Source organism: Pelophylax lessonae (genome assembly GCF_965119305.1).
Source record: "Pelophylax lessonae genome assembly, chromosome: 11".
Lineage (NCBI taxonomy): Eukaryota > Metazoa > Chordata > Amphibia > Anura > Ranidae > Pelophylax > Pelophylax lessonae.
The window spans coordinates 62,874,309-62,897,726 of record NC_138778.1 but is presented as its reverse complement, the minus strand read 5'-3'; the positions used below and the strand labels follow the sequence as shown (position 1 = coordinate 62,897,726).

At 41.8% G+C, this 23,418-nt stretch overlaps 2 protein-coding genes across 3 annotated transcripts in view; both read right to left on the bottom strand.

Annotated features, from left to right (window-relative positions):
- The window catches only part of LOC309566747 (trinucleotide repeat-containing gene 6C protein-like), a 456,012-nt gene that overhangs the window by 104,701 nt on the left and 327,893 nt on the right, over positions 1-23,418 (bottom strand). For both annotated transcript variants that reach the window (XM_082272022.1, XM_082272023.1), the window contains one exon: positions 2,214-2,531. In XM_082272022.1, coding sequence (XP_082128148.1) covers positions 2,214-2,531 — 318 coding nt within the window. The remainder of the gene's footprint in view (positions 1-2,213; positions 2,532-23,418) is intronic.
- LOC309566886 (trinucleotide repeat-containing gene 6C protein-like) overlaps positions 20,506-23,418 on the bottom strand; it is a gene marked incomplete at its 3' end in the record, with an annotated part of 11,827 nt that continues 8,914 nt past the window's right edge. Inside the window, exon 3 of the mRNA XM_082272232.1 lies at positions 20,506-20,567. Within this exon, the coding sequence (XP_082128358.1) occupies positions 20,506-20,567 (62 nt within the window). The remainder of the gene's footprint in view (positions 20,568-23,418) is intronic.

The following is a 23,418-nucleotide window of genomic DNA, read 5'->3' as shown; positions in this document are numbered from 1 at the left end:
TGCACACATCCCTACAAATCTATAGACAACCTGTATGGTTTCCTGCAATAGTATGGGATTTTCTGGCAAAATGTGTCAAATCTTTAAAAGAATATCTGTACACATCTTTATTTATTCCAAAGTATAAAACGTCAATGGTAAAAACACCACATTTGACAGTTTGTTCTTATCGCGATTATATCACCAGCATACAACACTTTTGATTAGAGTTTGTAACAGAGAACCCGACACATTTTAGAGTCACTTGGCTCCTTCCTCAGGGTTGAAGATTTGACATTTTTGCCAGTAAAATTCCATACCATTAGGCAAAACCGTACAGTTTGCGTCTACACTTTATTCAACATCTTTTTTTGTAACCACCAGTTCAGCTGCATTGAAAATCTAGACTACAAAATGTAAGGCCTGGTTCACACTAGTGTGATTTCAGATGCCTTAAGTTGCACAGAATCACATAAAGAATGGAAATCACGTTGTTTTCAATGGTGCCTGTTCATACAATGTGACTCAGCACAGTGCAATTTTAGAAAAGGTTCCTGTAATACGTTGGTGTGATTCAAGTGTCATCTTGGCTCCTTGGAATATGCAGACCTTATCAAAGTTGTATCTACATAAAGGCACTGAAAATCACATCAAAGTCAGATCACGGCAGTGTGAACCTAACCTAAGTGATGACGAGTGATGAGCCAGAATGAAAGAACACATCCTCAGCATCCCTTTAGACAATGTTTTTCCCCGGCGACCTCTGGAATTCTACACCATACAGCTTCTTCTCTAGAACATGAACATCTTAAAGGGTGTTACGGCAGTGTGAACTTAACCTAAGTGATGACGAGTGATGAGCCAGAGTGAAAGAACACATCCTCAGCATCTCTTTAGACAAGAATGTTTTCACCAGGCGGCCACTGGAATTCTACACCATACAGCTTCTCTAGAACATGAACATCTTAAAGGGTGTTGTGTTCTTTCACTCTGACTCAGAGTGGACAGCAGTGAACCAGAGGAGATGTAGTTTTGCAATCAGCAGAAATCTGATGCATCCATCCCCAACCCATTTCCACAGGCTGTTATGAGGAACCAGAAATAAAAAAATAAAAAAAAAAAAAAAAAACACATACACACCAGCAGCTGTAGTGATGTAGCTAATGTACATACCTGTTCAAGGGAACAATAAATATTTCAAACAGTACTATCACTGTTTGGTGCTCTTTTTTAGATTGAATTTAATAAATGTGAAGTACTACTGATTTTTTTATGTCAGTTTATGGTTCTGATCCTTTCTAAAAAAACTGTCCAAGATACACTGTCTGCTACGGAGAGTCTAAAAACCCTGTCACCAGACCATTCATTACAACAAAAACCTTTTAAGATGATTATTTGTGCATTTAACACGTTATGCATGTTCTTTACCTGTGCACGCTTCCCTTGTGTAGACCTAGAAAAGCCTGAGGCTGCTACTCAATGCTGAAATCTTGGATGTGATGTCAGCAGCCCCAGCACACTCAGAGCTGTCGCTCAAGTGACACTCAATAGTATTTTCCTGTGCTGGTTCCCCAGTAACTACATAAAAGATAATGTAGGGAGGCAAGGGGACTGGCAGAGGAGCTGGTTCAGCACAGTAGTAGGACTATGTGCTAGAGAATCGATCCACTTGGAGTAGTCCAGTTTTCTAGCACGTTTAAAAGAACATTGCAAATGAATGTACAAGTAACTTCTAGAAAGGGAAAACACTACAAGTGAGTACCTATGTGTGTTTTTTTCTGTGCTTTTGCAATTTTATAGGATGGTAACAGGGTCTCTTTAAAGCCTTTAACTAAATTGCTTGTCTACTAAAGTTAAAAAGGCCCACTACAAAGTCCGGGACCAGACTTCACAGCTAAGCCCTGCCAACTGTCATCCCAAAGCACGCACGTCCAGTGACACTGCCTCAGTGGCCATAAGGCTAGCATTGTATGGTGGGCTGGTTATCAAGTCTGGCAATGTCAGACCCCAGTAGAAAAAAAGTGGCACTAAATCACACACAGAGGCACATAAAACCGCTTTTTTGACTAATAAAAAGGTAAAATCAATGAACTGTAATACAAACATTATGTATATACTGTGTATGCATGTGTGAATATATTAACACACGCTAAATATTCTGATTCTTGCATAAACCAAAATCACCACATTTAGTTACACATTCAAAATACAATTTAACAAAGTATTGTTCTTACCAGAGTGTGTCTTTGTGGGGTGGTGAGCTCCACCAGCCCCTTGCTGTGGAGGTGGGCTTGCCCCAGTTTGCCCAGTATCCTGTCCTGTATTAGCACTGGTTAATGTCCCAGAAGGCAGTGGCTGTCCTCTCTTTAGAAGTTGCTTCTGTTCTTGCTGGCGGAAACGTGGAGGCACCTCACGTGGCAGATAACGGGAGGCCGCTGTTTGCTGGCCATTGGCAGATGCACGCTTGCCATTGCTATTTGGGACAGTGCTGGTGGAAGTACTGGGCGTGGCAGTTTGGGGCTGGTTGGAACTGATCTTGACTGGATCTGGCACTTTAAAAGAAAACAAAAAAAAACATGTTTTTACTAAAATACTACATTAGGCAAAGATGTTTTATTCCAAAAATCAATGTTATCTAGATTTTAATTATTAAATCTGACTATGGGAATACTCTGCATAGCATATTTACATTAGTTTAGCTTGGCACAATATAAGAATTCATATCTCCTACTTGATGGGGCGCTAGAGAAGCTGGAAATCACTGTAGTAGCTGGGACTAGCTGCAATCTTTCTGAGTCCAGTTCAAAGCGCTTTCCACCATAGTGGATCCCTATCTACCATTCAAACAATGTCTTTTTTTTTTTTTAATAAATAAAAGGCATTTTCTTAGATGATATCACAAGTGATGGAAAAGATTAGCAGTGCTGTCACAATCTCCACCTAACCCAATTAGAAAACACCTTGTTCATTGAAGAAAAATTTTGTGAATGGTAGCAGTGGCGAGCAAGCAACCCCCTTGTAGTCAGAGTGCAGATGGGAAGCAGTTCACACCAAAGCCCTACATAGCTTTTCCTGCAGCCCATCAGGTATGAGATTTGAATATTTACATCGAGCCAAGCCAGACTAAAGTATGCAATACAGATCGGTCCTGAAATTCAGCTTTAAAATACATTGTAATTAACTGAACTATACCTATCCAACAATATTTTACTATATGCAATAGGGAGTGAAAAGGAGTGAGGCCTGAAACAATTGTATTTACTTGCCAATTATAAATACTGCATATCTTTTCAACCCGTGTATAAATGCATAAACCTACAAATACGCATACAAAAAACAAAAAAAAAAAAAAAAAACGTATATCCCATATGGCTTTCATCCACCACCAGGGGACGATTTCTATATTCATTTGCTGCTGATTTGGAACAAGCAAGCAGCTAGTAAAGTCTCCATGCTTTGTTCAGTAGCGAAGCCAGGATTGGCGTGTGGACTAGGAGTTGGCAAGTTTTAAGAAATCTTGCCCCAGTATTTGATACTGCAAAATGAGGCTGCTAATGATGTACCACATCCCTAGATTATGTCAAGGCTAGAACAAAAGTATAATTGGACTTTACTGGCACAGAGAAAGCAAACACATAAACATGTAAAGTTTTCACAGAGTTTACTACAAATTTTAAATCACATAAAACATTCCACAAATCTGGAATGTTTTATATGCGATTTTAAATTTGTAATAAACTTTGTGAAAACTTTACATGTTTATGTGTTTGCCCTTTCTGTACCAGTAAAGTCCAACTATACTTTTTTTCTAGCCCTATATTTATTTTACTAAATTTTTGTGCTCACCGGCCATAAACATGCATACAGTGGGGAAAATAATTATTTGACTCCCTGCAGAGTTTTGTAAGTTTGCCCACTTAGAAAGAAATGGAGGGTCTATAATTTTTATCATAGGTGTATTTTAAATGATAAAGACAGAATATCAACCAAAAATCCAGAAAAAACACGATACAAATGTTATAAATTGAGTTGCAGTTTAGCGAGTAAATTAAGTCTTTGATCCCCTACCAACCAACAATAATTCTGGCTCCCACAGACTGGCTACAATATGTGCTCATGTGGAACACAGATAAGTCCAGTCAATTTAAGAAGGTGCTCCTAACGACAACTGGGGTGGGAAGACAATGCAAAGAACGTTACTCCCCAAAGGATAAATGTAGATAACCAGGCAATATGAAGCCGTAGCTAACCAGGTGATATGAAGCTCAACAAGGAACAACTGGAGCTCCCCTAGAAAACACCCTCAAAGAGAAAAAAAAAAAAAAAAAAAAAAAAAGAAAAAAAAAGGATTCCTCTTTAAAGCGGTAGTATCCCGCTTTTTGACACTTTTACCTACAGGTAAGCCTATAATATAAGTCTTACCTGTAGGTACAATTAATATCTCCTAAACCGACACGGTTTAGGAGATATTTGCAGTGCATGCAGCCGCTCACGTGAGCGGCGCATGCGCTCTGAAGGTCCGGGGGGACCTTCCGTTTTCCTTGCCGGGAGCTTGCCGGAAAATCACTCCCGCACGCATGTGCGGGAGTGACGTCATCGCGGCTCCGGCCAATCACAGCGCCGGAGCCGCCGAACCCGGAAGAGACGCCGAGGGATCATGGCAGCGCCCGCAGCAACGTCCGGGGGTCTGTGTTGGGGCTTCGTTCTAAGGTAAGTAATACATAGTGAACTATTATGCGATGCATACTAGCTCATTATGCCTTTGTCTTGCAGGTTTTTTTTTTTTTATTTTTGTTTTCGGGTTTACAACTGCTTTAAACAGCAGCCTGCAAAACCTTGCGGCCAAAGGAGGCATCCGAAGATGCCAACACATCAACTTTGTGGAATTTTGTGAATGTATGCACAGACGACCAAGTCGCCGCTTTGCAAACTTGCATCACCGACTCCTGATGGCGAAAAGCCCAAGAGGCACACTCCGCTCTCTTGTAGAATGCGCCTTTACTGGGAAAGGAGGAACCCGACCCTTCAGCGAATAAGCCTCGACAACTGTGTGCCTGATCCAGCTGGAAATGGTCGCAGCAGACACAGCCAATCCTTTACAAGGTCCCTCAGTAAGGACAAAAAGAGCATCTGGTTTTCTAAAAGACTCAGTGGCCCCCAGGTAAACACTGATTGCCTGAACCACATCCAAAGAATGCAAGGCAATTTCCTTGGGATGCTTGGGCTTGGGACAGAGTGAAGGCAGCACAATCTTCATTCAAATGAAAATTAGAACCCACCTTCGGAAGAAAAGCCCGATTTGGTTGGAGTATCACTTTATCTCTTTGGAACACCAAATAAGGCAGGCGGCAAGACAACGCTGCCAATTCAGATACTCTGCGGGCAGAAGTGATAGTCACCAAAAAGGCAACCTTCTGAGACAATGAAAGCAGAGAAATCTCCCAAATGTTCTCAAAGGGAGGCTTTTGAAGAACAGATAATACCAGATTTACATCCCACGGAGGTAGTGGGGACCGCCTAGGAGGAGCCATATGGCGCACTCCCAAAATGAAGGTACGAACCAAGGAATGCGTAGCTAATGGGCGTTGAAAATATATAGCCAAAGCCCGCTTTTTCCTATTAGGAGGGGCACTCGTTAGGGCTTTCCACTATCTCCTCTTACATTTATTCTGGCCTTGGAAACTTTGGCGGAGGCGGTTTGATCTCATTCTGAAATCAGAGGCATTGAAGTTTCAGGATTGACCCATACGATTTCTTTATTTGCTGATGATATCTTGATGACCCTAACAGCTCCCAGAGTCTCTTTGCCCAACCGATTAGCTCTTCTATATTCATTTGCATCCCTTTCAGGTCTATATGTGAATCCTACCAAGTCTAAAGCAATGTCTGTTAATTTATCCTCTCTTGACCTAGAATCCTTGAAATCAGCCTTTCCATTTCAATGGCATACTTACCTATGGGTTATATCAAGCCAATTTTCCACCTCTTTAAAAAGCTGACTGAAATGCTCTCTTCTTGGTATCTTCCATTATCATGGTTTGGCAGGATTACAGTAGTTCGTATGACTTAACTTCCGAAACTATTATATATTTTTTTGAGTATTGCCGGTTCTGATCCCTTCGCATATTCTGCATATTCACCAGCGTAAACTATTGAAGTTCATTTGGGGATCCTCATGCCCTCAAATTAATAAACAGGTTTTATATGCTCTCAGAATTAATGGGGGCTTCTCGGTCCCTGCTTTACAAGCTTATTACACAGCAGCAAACATTGCTCCATTGTCTTACTTATATGAAACTTTCCAAATGCCATTGTTGGCCACAATGGATCTGGTAGACTCCCACCCTACCCCTATTTCCTCCGTGCCTTGGCTTACCCCTAAATATCATCCAGCTAAATTTAGGGCCTTGCTTGACTCATTCCCTCCGATTATGAGATTCCGTTAAATTTTCAGCTATCCCAATATCCCCTCATTTACAATTACTACGCCTCACCCACTGTCCAATGTTTCCTCCTGGCTGTGAAAATCCCAAGCAAGTTTCCTGGTGGACTGATAATGGATTCGCTGACATTCACTCTCTATTTACCCCTACAAAAATGCTCACTTTTGAAACTCTCAGTTCCTCTCACGATATTCCCTTGCGAGAAAATTATAGATACTTTCAAAAGGTTAACGTATAATGTGTAGGTTTAGTCTTTATAAGTTGTTAAAGAAAATTTTGTAAGTCGTTGCAGAGCCCGACCCCACGCCCCAGGATTAATATCGCTCCTCTATACATCCATTATCTCCCATAGAAAACCCCCAATTTGGTCCCATCACTTACAATGGGAAAAAGACCTGGGAAAACAGCTGGACCTTATTACAATAGCCCTTTCAAAATGCTCTAGAAACGTCCTAATTTTGGAGAATGTATATAAAGGCGTTACATAGATGCTACTATACTACGGCTAGGTTTGCCAGGTTTATTCCATCATATTCCCCTTTGTGCTTTCGGGGGTTGCCTACAGGAGGGGACCATGGCTCATCCATGGTGGGTATGTCCTAGGGTATGCAGATTATGGGACAGGGTCTATACCTTTCTTCGTAACATATTTCACATTAATCTTAAAAAAAGACCCCTACAAGGCCCTTCTCTGCAAACCAATACCTGAATTATCCTGCTCTGAACGCCGAGTGGCTCAGCATTTGTTTACTTCCAAAAGATATATTGTCATAAGAATTTATGTTCTGTTCATTTCTGTTTTATGTTGGAAATCTTTTCATATATCAAATTTGATGTATTCATGTCTTTGGCGAGTTGTGTCAACTATTTTGTTTACAATAAAATCTTTGTAAAAGAAAATATATAGCCAAAGCCGACACTTGGCCTTTGGTAGTGCCCAAAGCCAACCGCATCTCTACAATGGGACACAGATGGTGAAAAAAAAAAAAAAAAATGGGTTACAACCCTCCCTTACTTTATCCAAAATAAAAAAGTTTTGACTATAGTTCTACCTTAATGCTTTCTGACAACACAAGTTGGTGAGTCAGTTAACTCAAAAACAGTACAATAATTTTTGTTTGTAAACCAAATACAGTTTGAGATCTGTGTATACTAGAAGTCTAGAAGCTGTAGCTCATGGGAGATGGGATTGAAGGAGGTGGCATGCATTTACACAAGGGAAAATAAAAACCACAACAATACACTAAACTAGGTGGCAGTTACCTTAGGTAGAGAATAATTGCACCAAGAGATTCCTCTAGTGACTAATCTACAAATCTCTATTTTTAGCATAACGGAGTCTGTAATGGTAGACGTAAACATTTAAAAGTTTAAAAAAACAAAAACATGTATTTATTAATAAAACAAAATTCACTGCATTCTCCCTTAGGGTCCTTTCACACGAGCGCTCTGATCAGATCCGTCTGTCAGTTTTTAAGGCGGATCTGATCGAATCCCCCATGCATCCCTATGGGGCAGTGGATGTCAGTGGAGACATGTCCGCTGACACCCGCTGCCATCCGCATCCGATCCTGTCCGTGAAATCCGGACGGATGGAAACCCTATTTTCCATCCGTCCAGGGGATCGGATGGGATCAGATGAGAGCGGACAGGCGGTCCGCTCTCATCCAATTCCCCCATAGAGATGCATGGGGCTCTGACACCTCCCTCTCCGCACACAGAGCGGAGAGGGAGCTGTCACCTTCCTGCTCAGCGGGGATCTAGGTTTACGATCCCCTGCTGAGCAGCACGGATCCACCTACGGAGGCGGACCATGTGAAAGAGCCCAAAGGCTGGGTTCACATTATCGCAGTTGCACCTGCAGGCAACAGTAGCAGAAATGTACTACTGTTTAGCAGAAAAGTTGGGGGTGCCATGAATTCTAGGGACACGCTGAAAAAAGCGATGTGGTTTCCCATGAGTGGAAATGCATGGTGCCAAAGCAGGCACAGGGAACTGCATAAATGTGAACTTAGCCTTAAAGCGTAACTCAACTTTTGTTCAGAGGAAAAAAAAAAAAAAAAAAACATTCCCCTCTGGGTGATCTACGTAGATTACAAGTATTATAACAACCTTTGTTGCAGATTCCTACCCTTTGTTAATCTGAAGAAATCCCTGTTTGTTCCTCTGTTGCCCTGTGCCGATAGGTTCTAAAAGGATAATGCTCTGCTTCAGTATGTCACAGTACATGTTGGCATTCATGGTTCCCTCAATGAACTGTAGCTCTCCAGTGCTGGCAGCACTCATGCAGCCCCAGACCACGACACTCCCACCACCATTCTTGACTGTAGGCAAGACACACTTGTCTTTGTACTCCTCACCTGGTTGCCGCCCCACACGCTTGACACCATCTGAACCAAATAAGTTCATCTTGGTCTCATCAAACCACAGGACATGGCTCCAGTAATCCATGTCCTTGGTCTGCTTGTCTTCAGCAAACTGTTTGCAGGCTTTTTTGTGCATCTTTTTTTAGAAGAGGCTTCCTTCTGGGACAACAGCCATGCAGATCAATTTGATGCAGTGTGTGACGTATGGTCTAAGCACTGACAGGCTGACCCCCCCCCCCCCCCACCCCTTCAACTTCTGCAGCAATGCTGGCAGCACTCATATCCATTTCCCAAAGACAACCTCTGGCTAGGACGCTGAGTACTTGCACTCAACTTCTTTGGTCAACCATGGAAAGGCCTGTTCTCAGTGGAACCGGTCCTGTTAAACCGCTGTATGGTTTTGGCCACTGTGCTGCAGCTCAGTTTCAGGGTCTTGGCAATCCTCTTATAGCCTAGGCCATCTTTATGTAGAGCAAAAATTATTTTTTTCAGATCCTCAGAGTTCTTTGCATTGAGGTGCCATGTTAAACTTCCAGTGACCAGTATGAGAGAGTGAGAGCGATAACACCAAATTTAACACACCTGCTCCCCTTTCACACCTCAGACCTTGTAACACTAATGAGTCACATGACACCGGGGAGGGAAAATGGCTAGTTGGGCCCAATTTGGAGATGGTCACTTAGGGGTGTACTCACTATTGTTGCCAGCAATTTAGACAGTAATGGCTGTGTATTGAGTTATTTTGAGGGAACAGCAAATTTACACTGCTATACAAGTTGTACACTCACTACTTTACATTGTAGCAAAGTGTCATTTCTTCAGTGTTGTCACATGAAAAGATATAATAAAATATTTACAAAAATGTGAGGGGTGTACTTTTGTGAGATGGAGATAGAGATATATATATATATACACATATATATATATATATATATATACACATATATATATATATATATATATATATATATATATATATATATATATACACATACATACATACATACACACACACACACACACATACATACATACATACGCACCTCTCACATAGAAACACCATGCACACCTTTTCACTGTAAGTTCCATTTATTGATTTCTAAATTACTCAGTTATCACTGAAGGTTTTAGTGGTGACAAAGCTTTAACCCCATTAACCATTATTTCTATACAGGGAGCCTAGTATCACACTCAAGCAGGAGGTTTAGGTTGTAAGAGCAGAAGTAATGTCTACAAGCACAAGATTATTACAGAACAACCAAAACACATTATGGATATTTTTAGAAACTCACTCTATTCTGCAATACAACTACAACAACTACTGTCAGTGTAATGTAAACACTGGAAACCACAACATTATACACAGTGTATACAGTCTTGTGACCAAGCAACAAAAGTCAGGGTAAATTTCCCCAATCGGGGGGGGGGGGGGGGGCTCTAACCCTATTATACTAATCAAAAATAAATGACCTCTCTATTCTGTTCTAGCTGTTCTGCTACAGTCACACTGGCGATTTAGCCCGATGCAAATTGCAGGAGCAGCAGGAATCTTCTGAATCCTTCTGCTAGCTAAGGCCATGAATGAAGAGGGTGTGCTGGCACCTTCTGTGTTCATTTAAAATGGGGCAGAGGCCCCTGGATACCTCCACAGTGGTGATCTTCCAGTGGTGCCAGGGTTAATGAGTGCCTGGACTTGTGACAGGCAATCGTCAAGTGAGGGATATGCCTGTCCTTTCCACCAAAGATCTCTACCCAAAACAAACCATACTATTGGTTCCCACAATGAAAAGCATTCCATGACTGAAGAAGATAGACCTTTCAATCAACCTGTTCTCCATTCACAGAGCGCTTTTCATTAGGAACCAATAGTAGAACATCTGAGTTTGACATGAGGAAGCAAAGGCCTGCCACTTCCCTGTAGGCATGCTGCTACTCCACCTCAACACACAGTGCAGAACAAGGCAAGGTAAGTTAGTAATGGGGAATTTATCATCAGGATAGCCAAATTCATATTGGGAGTAAGTATTGGTGGGCAAACCATTAAAGATAACCCTTAGCCTTCCAAAAACACCTTTAAGAACAAGAACCCTGCATAAAGTAAGACTATAGACACAATTATTGCATTTAACATAGGTTTAAGCAACCTCCATCTTGCATATAGGTAAACAAAAATATACACACAAAAAATATATAGCGAGGTTGAGTTTTTTGGCCAACAATGCTGTTGAAGATCCTTTGATTAGTTAAAATCACCCAGTACTGCTTGTATAAAGATAGAGCTGGGGTGAGGTCACAGGTGGACCAGCAGGTAAGCCAAAGCTGATGCACACGCACTTTCACACTGGCCACTGGGGAACTTTGCAACTTTGTCAGCAATGTCATGACAAACCACAAACCTCTGCACCATGTTAGCTATGCTACAAATTGGGGCTGCACAGATATATCGGCCGCCGAAAAGTATCGGCTGACAATAGGATTATCAGCATTTTGCAGATAGAAAAAAAAAAAAAAAAAAAAAGTAGATAATGGCCACCGAAAAATGCTTGCAATTTTGTCATCACTTTCATAGCTCAGGTTATTTAAAAAGCACATCAAAAACGCAACCCGGGTGCATTTTTGTCACATTTTCAATGCATTTTAATGTGGAGGTGTGCAACACTGCAACGGACCAGTTTGATGACGTACATAGAGTTTAAAGAGCTGCAGTTTTGAGCTTTTCTTGTGTTTGGAAATCATACTCTGGGACAATTTTTTGAATAGAAAATCTTTTGCTTAATTATAGAAATAAAAAAAAGGAGTATGGTTAAGCGCATGGAGCCGAGAGAGACGTGCATGCCCACAGCTCCTGGACTTGGCGGCTCTACAGGGCTTCTGCAACACCGGGAAACCTGCCTTCACCTCCCACATGGGGAAGAATAAGCCCAAGGATTACAAGGGCACAGGCTGTGGGCACTCGGGAGGCGATTTGGGGCAGTCCCTCACCCGTTCGTCGGCCACAGCTCAGTGCCGGCCTGAATTCAAGATGGCATCGGCGCCTCCTTCCCAGACCCTCTTCAACTCCGCACTAGAACTCCTGGGGAGCTCTCACACCCGCCATACCACTCTGAGGGCCCCGATTGCTCTAGGAGCCATTCTCGCACATCCCTGGGCTCAGGTGATAGATGGGACATGGAGTCCCAGATCAAGTCCCTGCACAGCTACATGAGGTCTCTCCCAACTAAAGCATAATTTGAACACTGTCAGAAGGATTGAAAAAACATACAGGCAGGAGATATCTGAGCTTAAAAGAGACATAGGGGTATTGAAGATATCGAAAACACCACTGATGGTCTCTGCAATCCCATTAAGAAATCATCAATACCCACACAGTTCTGCTCCAACAGCTTTCCTACTAACAGGATGACATAGAAGACCGGAATCGCCACAATAACATAAGGATCCGTGGGTTGCCTGAATCCATGAAACCAAAGGACTTGTCTTTGGCTGTGGCCGCCACCTTTAACCAATTACTACAAAAACCGAAGGATGACCCCATTGAACTGGATCGTGTCCATAGGACCTCTGGCCAAAGTAACCCAGATCCGGCCTTTGTGCGTGACACGCTCTGCAGGGTTAATTTCTAGAAGGTGAAGGAGGCCATCATGCGTGCAGGAAGCACCCAAGATATCATAATTTTTAATGATACTCCTGTCATGCTCCTTCCAGATCTTTCTTGCCAAAACCCTGGTCATGCGCAAAGGCCTTGAAGCCACTTACACAGCTGCTGCAGGAACGTAAGATTAAGTATCAATGGCACTTCTCTTTCCATCAACAGATCCACCATGAAGGCAAAACAGCATTATTCCGCACTCTTGGAGATCTAACCTTTTTCAGTAACCTAGAGGTCCAGCAAGTTTCTTTACCCGATTGGCCATTCATCCCGACCACCCCTGGCCTACCCTTTGCCCCCCAATAGCAGAAACAAAGCGGCAACCGGAAATACAGATCTTCTTCCCTTAAGGCACCGAATGATTAAAATTATGGGAAACATCTCTGATCATCCATACCCAGGAGCTTTTCCCACTTTGTTCAAAAGACTGGATCACCCTATCTTTGGAGTTCGTTTGACCGGACTGTTGATGAATTGTTTTTGCTCAGGTTTTACATTACCCCTCCACTGAGGTTTACCCATTTTGTTTACTTTCTTTTTTTCCCCTCCTGATATCCTGTATATATACACCCTTGATATAGTGCTTATGTCCCCCTCACCTAGGCCTTCATTCTCTGAATATATCAACTCTAGGAGGATTCCCTGCTTTTATTATGTGACTTTTTCTTTACATTGTTCTCCCTGTGGGTCGTGAGGTTTGGGGGCTACCCCATGTGTTTTCCACGTTCCCCCTATAGGCTGTTCTGTGCCGGATAAGGCACTATTTTTTTGTTTAGCTATGTTTCCCTATATACATTTTCCTCTATTGGTGTTATGGAGCCACCTAGTGGCCTTTGTTTATTTCTCTTGATTTTGTTTTTCTGTTTCTGCCTCCATCAGCCCCTCTCCCCTATGGTGTATTTCCTGCTCAACTTCTTTTGAAGCATGGGGACAGAAATAACGAAATGTATATTGCCCCCTTTCTTTTCTATGCTCTACTCCATACTTTTTCTTTCCCCTTTCCCTCCTTTTGCTACTAATCTTACCCTCTTTCTTTTGCTGGGATGTCTGGAATGGAGAGGTTCACAATTCTCCATTTCCCCCTCCCCTTGCATTATGCTGTGGGACATTACAGTCAGATGGCCAGTAAGTTTGTCCTCTTAATTGTAGAGGGTTTAACAAACACGCCAAAGAAGCAGAACCAAATTATATACCATTTTTATAGGATGCGTGCTAATATTTTATTTTTGCAATAAACGCACTTCCGCACAGGTTCCATACCGGTCCTGCGCAATGGTTACTACTACACTTGGTTTCAAAGCTCTAATCCATAATCTAAATCTAAAAGGTGTTTTGATCGCCTTTCATAAATTCTTTGCCCCAGAGATACTTGACACTCTCGTAGGTGAAGCTGGTCGTTCTACATTTCTTAAACTAAAATCGAACCATTTTATATTCACAGTGGTCAATATTTATGTTCCTAACCAAGACCAGGCTCGTTTCCTCTCTACCAGATTGTCATCCATTGTGGTCCGATGTTTTATCATAGGTGGGGAAGTTTGTCAGATTTTGAACTTTATTTTAACGCTATGGTCATGGCGCATGCATTCTTGAGTGGCTCCCTCGGCCATTCACAAAGGCCTCCGTTATGGTCAAGCAAGATCTGTCCCCGGTCGATCGGAGCCCTTTTGTAGGGATGAAGTCGAGACCTTCCTCGCTTGCACTCCTCTTCACCATTGACATTAGCCACCCTCAGCCTATGGTATAGGAGGCCTCTGTTATGTCCTATCCTCCGAGCCCTCACCATTTACTCCGCTTTTTGACAACCTGGCCTTTCCACATGGTATAGGAACCCCTGCCGTGGGTCTATTCACAAACTCTACTTGGCCAAGAGCAAATGTGTTGGTACTACCACAACAGGGCACTCCGGTTGTCCCTATAGGATCACAAAATTGTCTCATTGCCCTCCACTTGTCATCCTTTTCCAAACACCCATTTCTCTTCTCTCAGACGCACTGACCATATACAAAATTTTAAAGATTGTGCTCCCTCCATGAGTTGCCTAGACATCTACTTTATTCTCTATATTGCCCAATTCAAGCACTAATGCATGATGACCTACCTACATACACTAGGACGTGGTCCTAGTGAACTGGGAAAGGACTGAGAGCGAATAGGCAGACTTCATTCCATTTTCCCTATAAAAGTCTTCCATCTCATGCTTTAAGATCCTAACACGATGGTATAGGGATCCATCAATGCTACACAAGATTTTTCCACCCACCTCTGATACGTTCGGACGTTGCAGCCGGGAGGTTGGCACATACATGCACATCAGGTGGGATTGCAAGAGAATACAACCCTTCTGGACTTAGGTAATTAATGTTTATAATAAACTTTATGAAGAAACTAATAACCACTCCAGCGATTGCCCTCTCTTTCTCGATGCGGTCTGGCTCGGACATCCCAGAAACTGAGCCTTCTGCATTTTTTCTTGTCCACAGCCCGGCAGGCTCATTCCTTTATAAAATCAAAACTAGCCCACCTTTCTCTACATGGGTTTCTCCTGTGAATGTGACATTATGCGCATGGAGGAGATGCTAGCACTAGATAATGGCACTTTTGATAAAAACATGGTCTTATGGTTTGTTTGGATTCGCTCCTGCTCCTCGGACACCCTCTCAGACCTACTTCCTACACAGGCAAGTGCACCCTCAATGATACCTCTCTTGATTTGACAGGCTCCAATTGATTTCTCATTCACAGATCATCCCTGCTTCTACCTACACTCTATTTCTACCCTCTCCTTTTCTAGGTTTCCACTGGCACCATCTCTCTCCTCCCTGCTTTTTATCTTATTGTGCAAAATTAATTAATTGTGTTTCTTGACAACTTAACGGGCTGATCTAAGGAGGATTGTCCATCGTTCTCAACTTTAGTCCATGTTTTGTACCCAGTTTTACTTTTCTGAACCATGTTAACTATTGTTACTACGCCTGGTTAACCTAATGTGACACAACTTATAGTTTATACTGCATGTCTGATTTTTGTAAAAGTCAATACAAGGGTGATAGCTATTAGTGCGGACTTCCTTTTCTCCTTTCCCTTGTTGTGTCCTTGTTTCTTGTTAAATATTGACATCATGACAAAAATATTTTCACCTTTAATAAGGCTATGTTCACATCTAGGCGTTTTTCAGGAGTTTTGTAGGCGTTTGGAGAAAGGCATTGACATCCAACAAAAACATCTGTAATCTGCCCAAAAAGAATGTACTTTTTGGAGCGTTGGGCGTTTTGCTCAAGGCGTCGGAATGCTCAGATGTGAAGAGGGGCCATTGAAATGAATAGGGTTTGTCTTGTTGGGTGTTTTTTGAGCTGATCCTTAGAGCTGAAATACACCTACATGTGAACGTAGCCTAAAACACACACACACACACACACACACACACACACACAAAGAAAACATTGATTTTCCATTAAAGGCCGATTTACACCACAAAAGCGGTCTGCATATGAGTTTTTGGTGCTTTTTTTTTTGCTGCATTCCTGTGTTTTAGTGCGTTTCTTCTTTTTTTTTTCCTTGGGGGTTTTTTTTTGTGTCCTATAATGCATTTATGCGTTCTGGTGAGATTTTGATGCATTTTGTAACTTTCCAGTACAGTTCTGTGCAGAAAAAAAAAAAAATGAAGCATGTTCTACTTTTGTTTCTGCACTAGAACTGACCACACTCGTGTGAATTAGGCCATTGGAAACCATATAACCTACTGTCTATGCCTTTTTGATGTAGAAAAAAAAAAAAGGCACTGGACTGCATCTGGTGTGAACTGGTCCTTAACCAGGAATCAACCTCCTAGTCCAACTGCCCCGGCCCTCGAGCCTCTGACAATTCCGATTAGAAAATTGCCTTTGGTCCAGGGCCTTAGATTCAGGACACTAGAAGAGAAGCTGTCCCTTCATGCAGATGACACCCTTCTGTATTTGCATGATGCAGACCTTTTTTTGATGGCAGATCTGGAAGACCTTTTCAGGTATCCAAATTATTTGGACCAAATTGATTTGGTCTCCCCTAAATCGCCAGGCTCAGACATTCGCTTAATCCTTTCCATTGAGGTGGGTGGATGAATTTTAGTATTTGGAGGTTTAGGGTGCATTCACACTTGAGCGTAGCGTTGTCACGCGATTTTAAAATTTTTTTTTTTTTTTTTTTTTTTAGGCGTTTTTTTTTGGAGGCAGGCATTGACATCTATCAAAAACGCCAGTAATCAGCGCAAAAAGAAGCTCATGTACTTTTTTCAGCTACAGGCGTTTTGCTTCAAGCGTTAAAACGCTCAGGATGTGAACAGGGGCCATTTAACCACTTGCCGACCGCCGCACGACTATCTACGTGGGCGGTCAGCCCCTCACAGGCAAAGTGACGTAGGTCTACGTCGCTCGCCTGTGAGGGTTTAGGGAGCGAGCGCGCGCCGCCGGAGGCGCGCTCCCGCTCCCGCGTGGTCACGGACCCCCCCGCGCGCGTGACCGGCGGACCCGATCGCCGCCGGCCACTCTGCGATCGGCGGGGGAGAGGGAGATAGTCAGGCAGCTTGTGTAAACAAGCTGCCTGTCATTCTCCTCTCTGTATGAGAGCTGATCACATGGATCTACTATGTAGATCCATTGATCACTCTGCATACAGTTGAAGCCACAGCCAATCACAGTTAGAATCACGCCCCTAGGGACACACACAGCCCCTCCCTCTCAAATAAAGTTAACCCCTTCACTACCAGTGCATTTTTACAGTAACAGTGCATATGTATAGCACTGATTACTGTAGAAATGTCACTGGTAACCCCAAAAGTGTCAAAAATGTCAGTCAAGGGTCCGATCTGTCCGCCGCAATGTCGCAGTACCGCAAAAAAAATCGCAGATCGCCGCCATTACGCGTTAAAAAAAAAAACAACAAAAATGACAAAAATCTTTCCCTTTGTTAGTAAACGCAATAACTTTTGCGCAAACCAATCAAAATACGCTTTTTGCGATTTTTTTTACCAAACATAGGTAGCATAAAACAAATTGGCCGAAAATATTAAAAAATTTTGATTTTTACATTTTTTTTTGGGGGAATTTCATATAAAAAAAAGGGAAAAATATTGCTATTTTTGCAAAATTTACGCTCTTTTTTTGTTTATAGCGCGTGATCAAAAAATCGCACAGGTGATCAAATACCACCAAAAGAAAGCTCTGTTTGTGGGAAAAAAAGGACGCCAAATTCGTTTCGGTACAGCGTCGCACGACCGCGCAATTGTCCGTTAAAGTCACGCAGTGCCGAATCGCAAAATGCCCTCTGGTCGTTTAGCAGCCAAATCCTCCGGGGCTTAAGTGGTTAAATGAATGGGGTTTTACTTGTTGGGCATTTTGGAACTTTTTTTTTTTTTAAACGTTTTTGGAGCTGAAAAACGCTCAAAAACGCCCAGGTGTGAAATGTGAATGGAGCCTAAGGGGACATGGGGTGACCAAGAACATACTGCTATACTCAAGCGGCACAATTTACAACATTGTTCTATAAGAGTACAATGTGTTCTTCAGAAGGTTTATGTTAGGATACATAAATCCCTTTTTACTGTGCCTACCACTTTTCCAGTCAGGATGTTAAACCAATAAACAAAAAGACAAAGCCTATAGAAGCAAAACATTTCTTGTTAAAAAAAATAAACCGCGCATAGAAATAGTTCTCCCTGATCAACAGACAGTCAGACAGACAATCTCACAAAGGACGGTCTTTGGTCACTGTTGTCAATGTAAGGGCCTTCTGCCAAACACACAGATATCCAAGTTCAAATGAAAGTCTTCAGATTGCAATAGCAAGCAAAGATATAGACATCAGACAAACAAGACCCATCTGTCAGTGCCTGCAAAGTGACAGCCTTTCTAACCCTCTGCAGTGCTTCAGCATTTGTAGGCTTGCATGACAGCACTTGTTCGTCAGACAGTCTCTATGGAAACCTCTGAGCCACTGCTCACAAATCTTTCCACAGGAGAAAAGCTAAACGAACTTACTGCGTGTCACCAATGAGAAATGACTGCATGAGAGTAATTTTCCCATGTCATTGTCTAACACAGGCTGACATCTATAAATTCCATTAACTAAAATTTACTCCTAGTAAAATCAGACTTCCTTAGAAACACTGCTAATGGAAATTAAAAATTTTAATAATGTTATATATTCCTTATTGATCCCTTATTTGTAACCCGATATGACCTGCACATGACACTGGTGATGGTGGGACTCCAAGTGGCTCAATTAAAAACGGTCTGTGTTACATTCTGCAATTAGTTTTGTTTTCAATAAGCTACACAAGCAGTTCTGTCAAAAATCTTCTTTAATGTGGCCCAGTATTTTCTACTTACATAGGATGGAAGTTGTAATACCCCACAAATAAAAAAAGCAAATGATAGAACTGCTGCATAAAAGACTATACCACATTTACTTTAGTACAAGTTCAAACTTTTAAGACCCTGGTTCTGTTTCATTGGAAAATATGACTACACATTTTGGACAGCTTCTTCCAATACCCATGAATTAGATGGCACAGGATCAAGACATATGATGATCTTTTGGACTGTTCAGTGAATGCTTTGCTGGATTGGAATTTAGTAACTGAGAAGGCCATAGAATGGAGCTGCCTTAGTTGTTTTTATGGAGCTTCTAAGTCACGGGAGTGGCTGGATCTTTCACAAAGTATCATACAGCAAGACATATGACTATTCGGGCCGGTTCACACTGGTGCGATGGAAGACATCACATGTGATTCGCACCGCATCACATTGAATGTCTTTGCAATGCAAATTCAGCCATACAGATTGTATGGCTGAATTTGCATCGCATTCAGACCGAAGTCATGCAGGACCCTTTTTTCGGTCCGCACCAGAATCAAATTGCATGGGTGTTGACACCCATGCGATCCGATTCTTGTCTGAATTGACAGTTCACACTGCGATATGCAAACTAATCTGGGGGTGTCAATAACTGTGTGAACTGCCTTAGAGTCAGGTGCGATGCTGGAATCTGCAGTGAATTTGCAGAGTTCCAGCATTGCCCCAGTGTGTACCAGCCCTAAGGCCTAATGCATTCTTCACACACAATGCAGACGATTAACCCCTTTAGTTTCCAAATAATAGGCATACTTTACTGCATATACAGACTGATTTTACAGTTGTGGGTTTAGGAACACTTTAATGTTTTAACTGCAACTCCAATGATATTCACCATGAACATCTCCCTGAATCAGCCAAAGAACAGATGCAGCACATAGCAATTCCTTAGAGGAGAGAGGGTGATTGATGACCAGTTACACAGATTTGCCAGCATGTCGGATGCTCTTTACTTGTGATAATGAACGTTTGGATGGTTTGCATTTTTCTTATATTTCTTCCCTGACATCATTTTATAATAAACAACTTTCCAATTAGGTCTCACTTTAGTTGAGGTGATATTTATTCTTTTACAAACTCAAACCACAGAAGCTTACACATTTCCAATATGTGGACTGTCAGCTATTTGACAAACTACTACACCTGTTAGGATGTGCGATACCAAAACTGTCCAGTCCTCTATTTGAGACAAATAGCTACACATTTGAAAAAACAAACTGAACTAGAAAACACTTTCTCCTATGGTACGGAAAAGAGAAGAGAGGATGTGTTCTGTAGCCTGAACAAAGTTCCTGTGATGTGGGTCCTCCATAGACACAATAGAGCGATTAAAGCCTACGTTTAGCTAAAAAATCAAAAGCCTAAATAATCAACACAAGGGACATAAAACAGTGTTTGATGTGCACCTTGTGCGGATTCTTCTTCTTTTACAATAAATCTTCCTCCATTCTACCCCTTCACCCCGGTTACTGTAACCTTGCGGTGAGGTGAGTAAAAATGCAACTAAAGGGTTGCCAGGTGCTCACACCAAGAGAGCTTGGCTATGCACACCCTTTCCTGATAGATCAGTCCTTCATAGAAGCCATATTGCAAGCTTCTACGAATGACAGGATCACTGAATGGAGGGGGGTGGAGCTATGAAGCATCTCCCCTTCCTTCATTCAGAGATTGCGTTTCATTCATAGAAGCTGTAGAACATTTTCTTTGAACAGCAGGGGTGGGTAGGCTCGAGAGATTTGTCCTAACAGAACAGGGAATAGGGATCAGCACAAGGGACACATCATGCAAACTGTAAAGTATGTCCCTTGTTCTGATTTTTAGGTTTTGGACTTTAGCTAAACTTAGACGTTAAAGAAGAACTATAGGCAAAACCCCCCCCCCATGTTGGATAGAGCAAGGGAGGGTTAGAACCCCTGTCAGAGATAACATATATATGTACCCACAAAACACTCAAATATTCTGTATCTAATATGTCATAAACAAGTCTTACAGACAAATATAAACCCCAGGACAAAATCATTTTAAAACTCTTCCATTATACATGCTCTTCATCTCAGCCTTTGATAAGAACACTAGGGGGCGAATTGAAAATCAGGAGTATGCCAATTACATGATAATACACTTTTAGACACCAACCCCCCCCCCCCTTCCCCCCCAACCCCCACTTACACCTTCAGACAGACAGACCAGTACATGCCTTAGGAATTGGTAGGCATGTATAATTGCACAGGAATTTAATAGCTCGCTAGCTTTCTGGCAGGATCAATAGCTATTTTATTGAAATTATCGAACAGATGTGACAAAACGCTTTCAAAAGGTAAATTCAACAGACTAAATGGAAGAAAAAAGCAGAAGTTCATTGTTGAGGTTCACATACTCCCTTAAAGTGTTACTAAACCCACATCAGTAAAATCAGTGTGTATATGCAGTAAAGCATGCTTGTTATACTCACAGCGGAACCTAAGGGTTTAATCCTCTGCATTGTGTAAAAATGCTGTTCGATTCGGTCTTCTCTTTTCATTTCTTCCTTCCACTGACTCCAATATAAATCCTGATATTTACAGAGCCCGGGGACAGGCTGCACATGCTCAGTTGTGGGGAACGGCTGTGAACCCCATCACCTGTTTATTATGCAAACCAGTAGGGTTCCTTTATATGTGGATGGCATTTAGCATTATATTCATATATTGTATGTTCATTCATTGCTCTAATTTTTTTGTGATGTCCATCACTCTTATATGCATTGCATACCCAATAAAACTTTATACCTTTTTTTTTTTTATCCATCTTTACTGTTCACTGCCTTCAAAGTCCCCATGGGGAAGTTCTAGTTTTGTTTTCCTATCGTTATTAGGGATGTGGCAGTAGGTCTTATGACCCATTAGGCACTGAGCCTGTAGCCAGTTGTATATATTGTTAGAGAGATTTTTTCTTGGAAGGGTGCATGTGATTAGCACAGGGCCAATCCGCACTGTCCAGACAGAGGGTCAGGGGTCCTGGGTTTAGTTACACTAAGGCTAGCAGTCAGGGCATGTGCAGTAATAACTTAATTACACTGAAGCCCCATGCCAAAATCTTCCAGTGCCAACTTCTCCTTGAAGGTAGAGGTTATACCCCCTGAAGTTAGCAAAAGGGGAGTATCCATATTTGGTGGTATAAACATAAATCGGTCAATGATTAAGAAAAAAGAAAAAACAGAATTCTTGAAATCGTTAAAACTAAAATTTAAAGTAGGGGGGGAAAAAAAAAAAAAAAAAAAAATCGATTTGATGTGTCAGGTGACATGCAAGTAACACGGTCAGCATTTGGACCTCAATTCCATGTTCTCCTTGCACAAAAACAGCAAAAATCTCCATATTTGAGAGAGATTTATGTATTTGTGGTTTGCCTTTTTGTTTTTTTCTTATGCTTTTCCTTCAACTGATTTATTCACAGCTATCCAGTTGGGTAGCCTATGGAGATTAGACCGGGTTCTATGAGCTGCAGAACCAGAGCCAGTGAGCTCTCTGCATGATTACTTTACCTTTCAACTGCTCTGTACTAACAAGCGTTCCATTTTTTTTTTTTTTTTAAAGGGACTCCTGTAGGTTTCTTTATTTCTGAAGAATTGAAGGCAGACACAGCCAAACACCTAGCACTTTCCAAACAAAGCCACACATGCAGCCCCATATTTCTATGGAATGGTGTTCTGCAAGCAGAAGATAGGAGGCAAAACTGATGAGCTTCCTTGTAAACATTTAAAGTATAACTAAAGGCAATTTTTTTTTTTTTTATTTCGTTTTGGATGGAGTGGAGAGGGACTCAAACTCCTGTCAGTTTTTATTGCGGTCGGTGTCCCTATTATGGAGATTCACCTTCTCCATTTGTCCTGTTTAATGTTATCATTGAAAGAGAAAGTAAAATGAAAAACCCAAATTTTGGGTGGTCCCCAAAAAAGTAAGAGGGGAAATCTTCCAATGGGATCACTAGCTCTGGTGACCTGGGGGTCCCCAAGGAATATTCTTAATCTGGAGGGATTTCTGCTCACTTCCTGTTTGGATATTGGACAGAAAGTGAAGGTAAATCTCCATAATGGGACACAGATGGTGAAAATAAATCTGACAGGGGATAACCCTCCCTTACTCTATTCAAAATGAGAAAAAAGGTTTTGCCTATAGTTCTACTTTAATGGGTCACCCTCTAGTGCCATTAGGGATATTAAACTAGAAATACATTTATATTTCCTCCATTGCACTGATACTTCTTCTGTATTGCATTATACGTTGGACAAAATATCTACTTCTTTTCTCTTTAGTGTTCAATCGCTGATTTTATAGGAGTTGTCTCCATGCAGTATTGTTCTGCCACAAGATGTCCTCCGTCTTCCTGTTCGAATGACAGCCAGCATCATTCAGTTAATCTACTTTTTGCCCACACCTTATAATGATGAGCTCACTTCTCTCTCACTCTGCTTTATCCTCATATCAGCATGCTCCTTGCCAGCACCTGAACTGATAAACTCCTTGTGCTGCTTTTCCGAACGCTGCTTTTCCTAACACATTGAGTCCTGCTGTACAAAGCCTGCAAGAGGCTAATACTAGGCCAAATGTGGG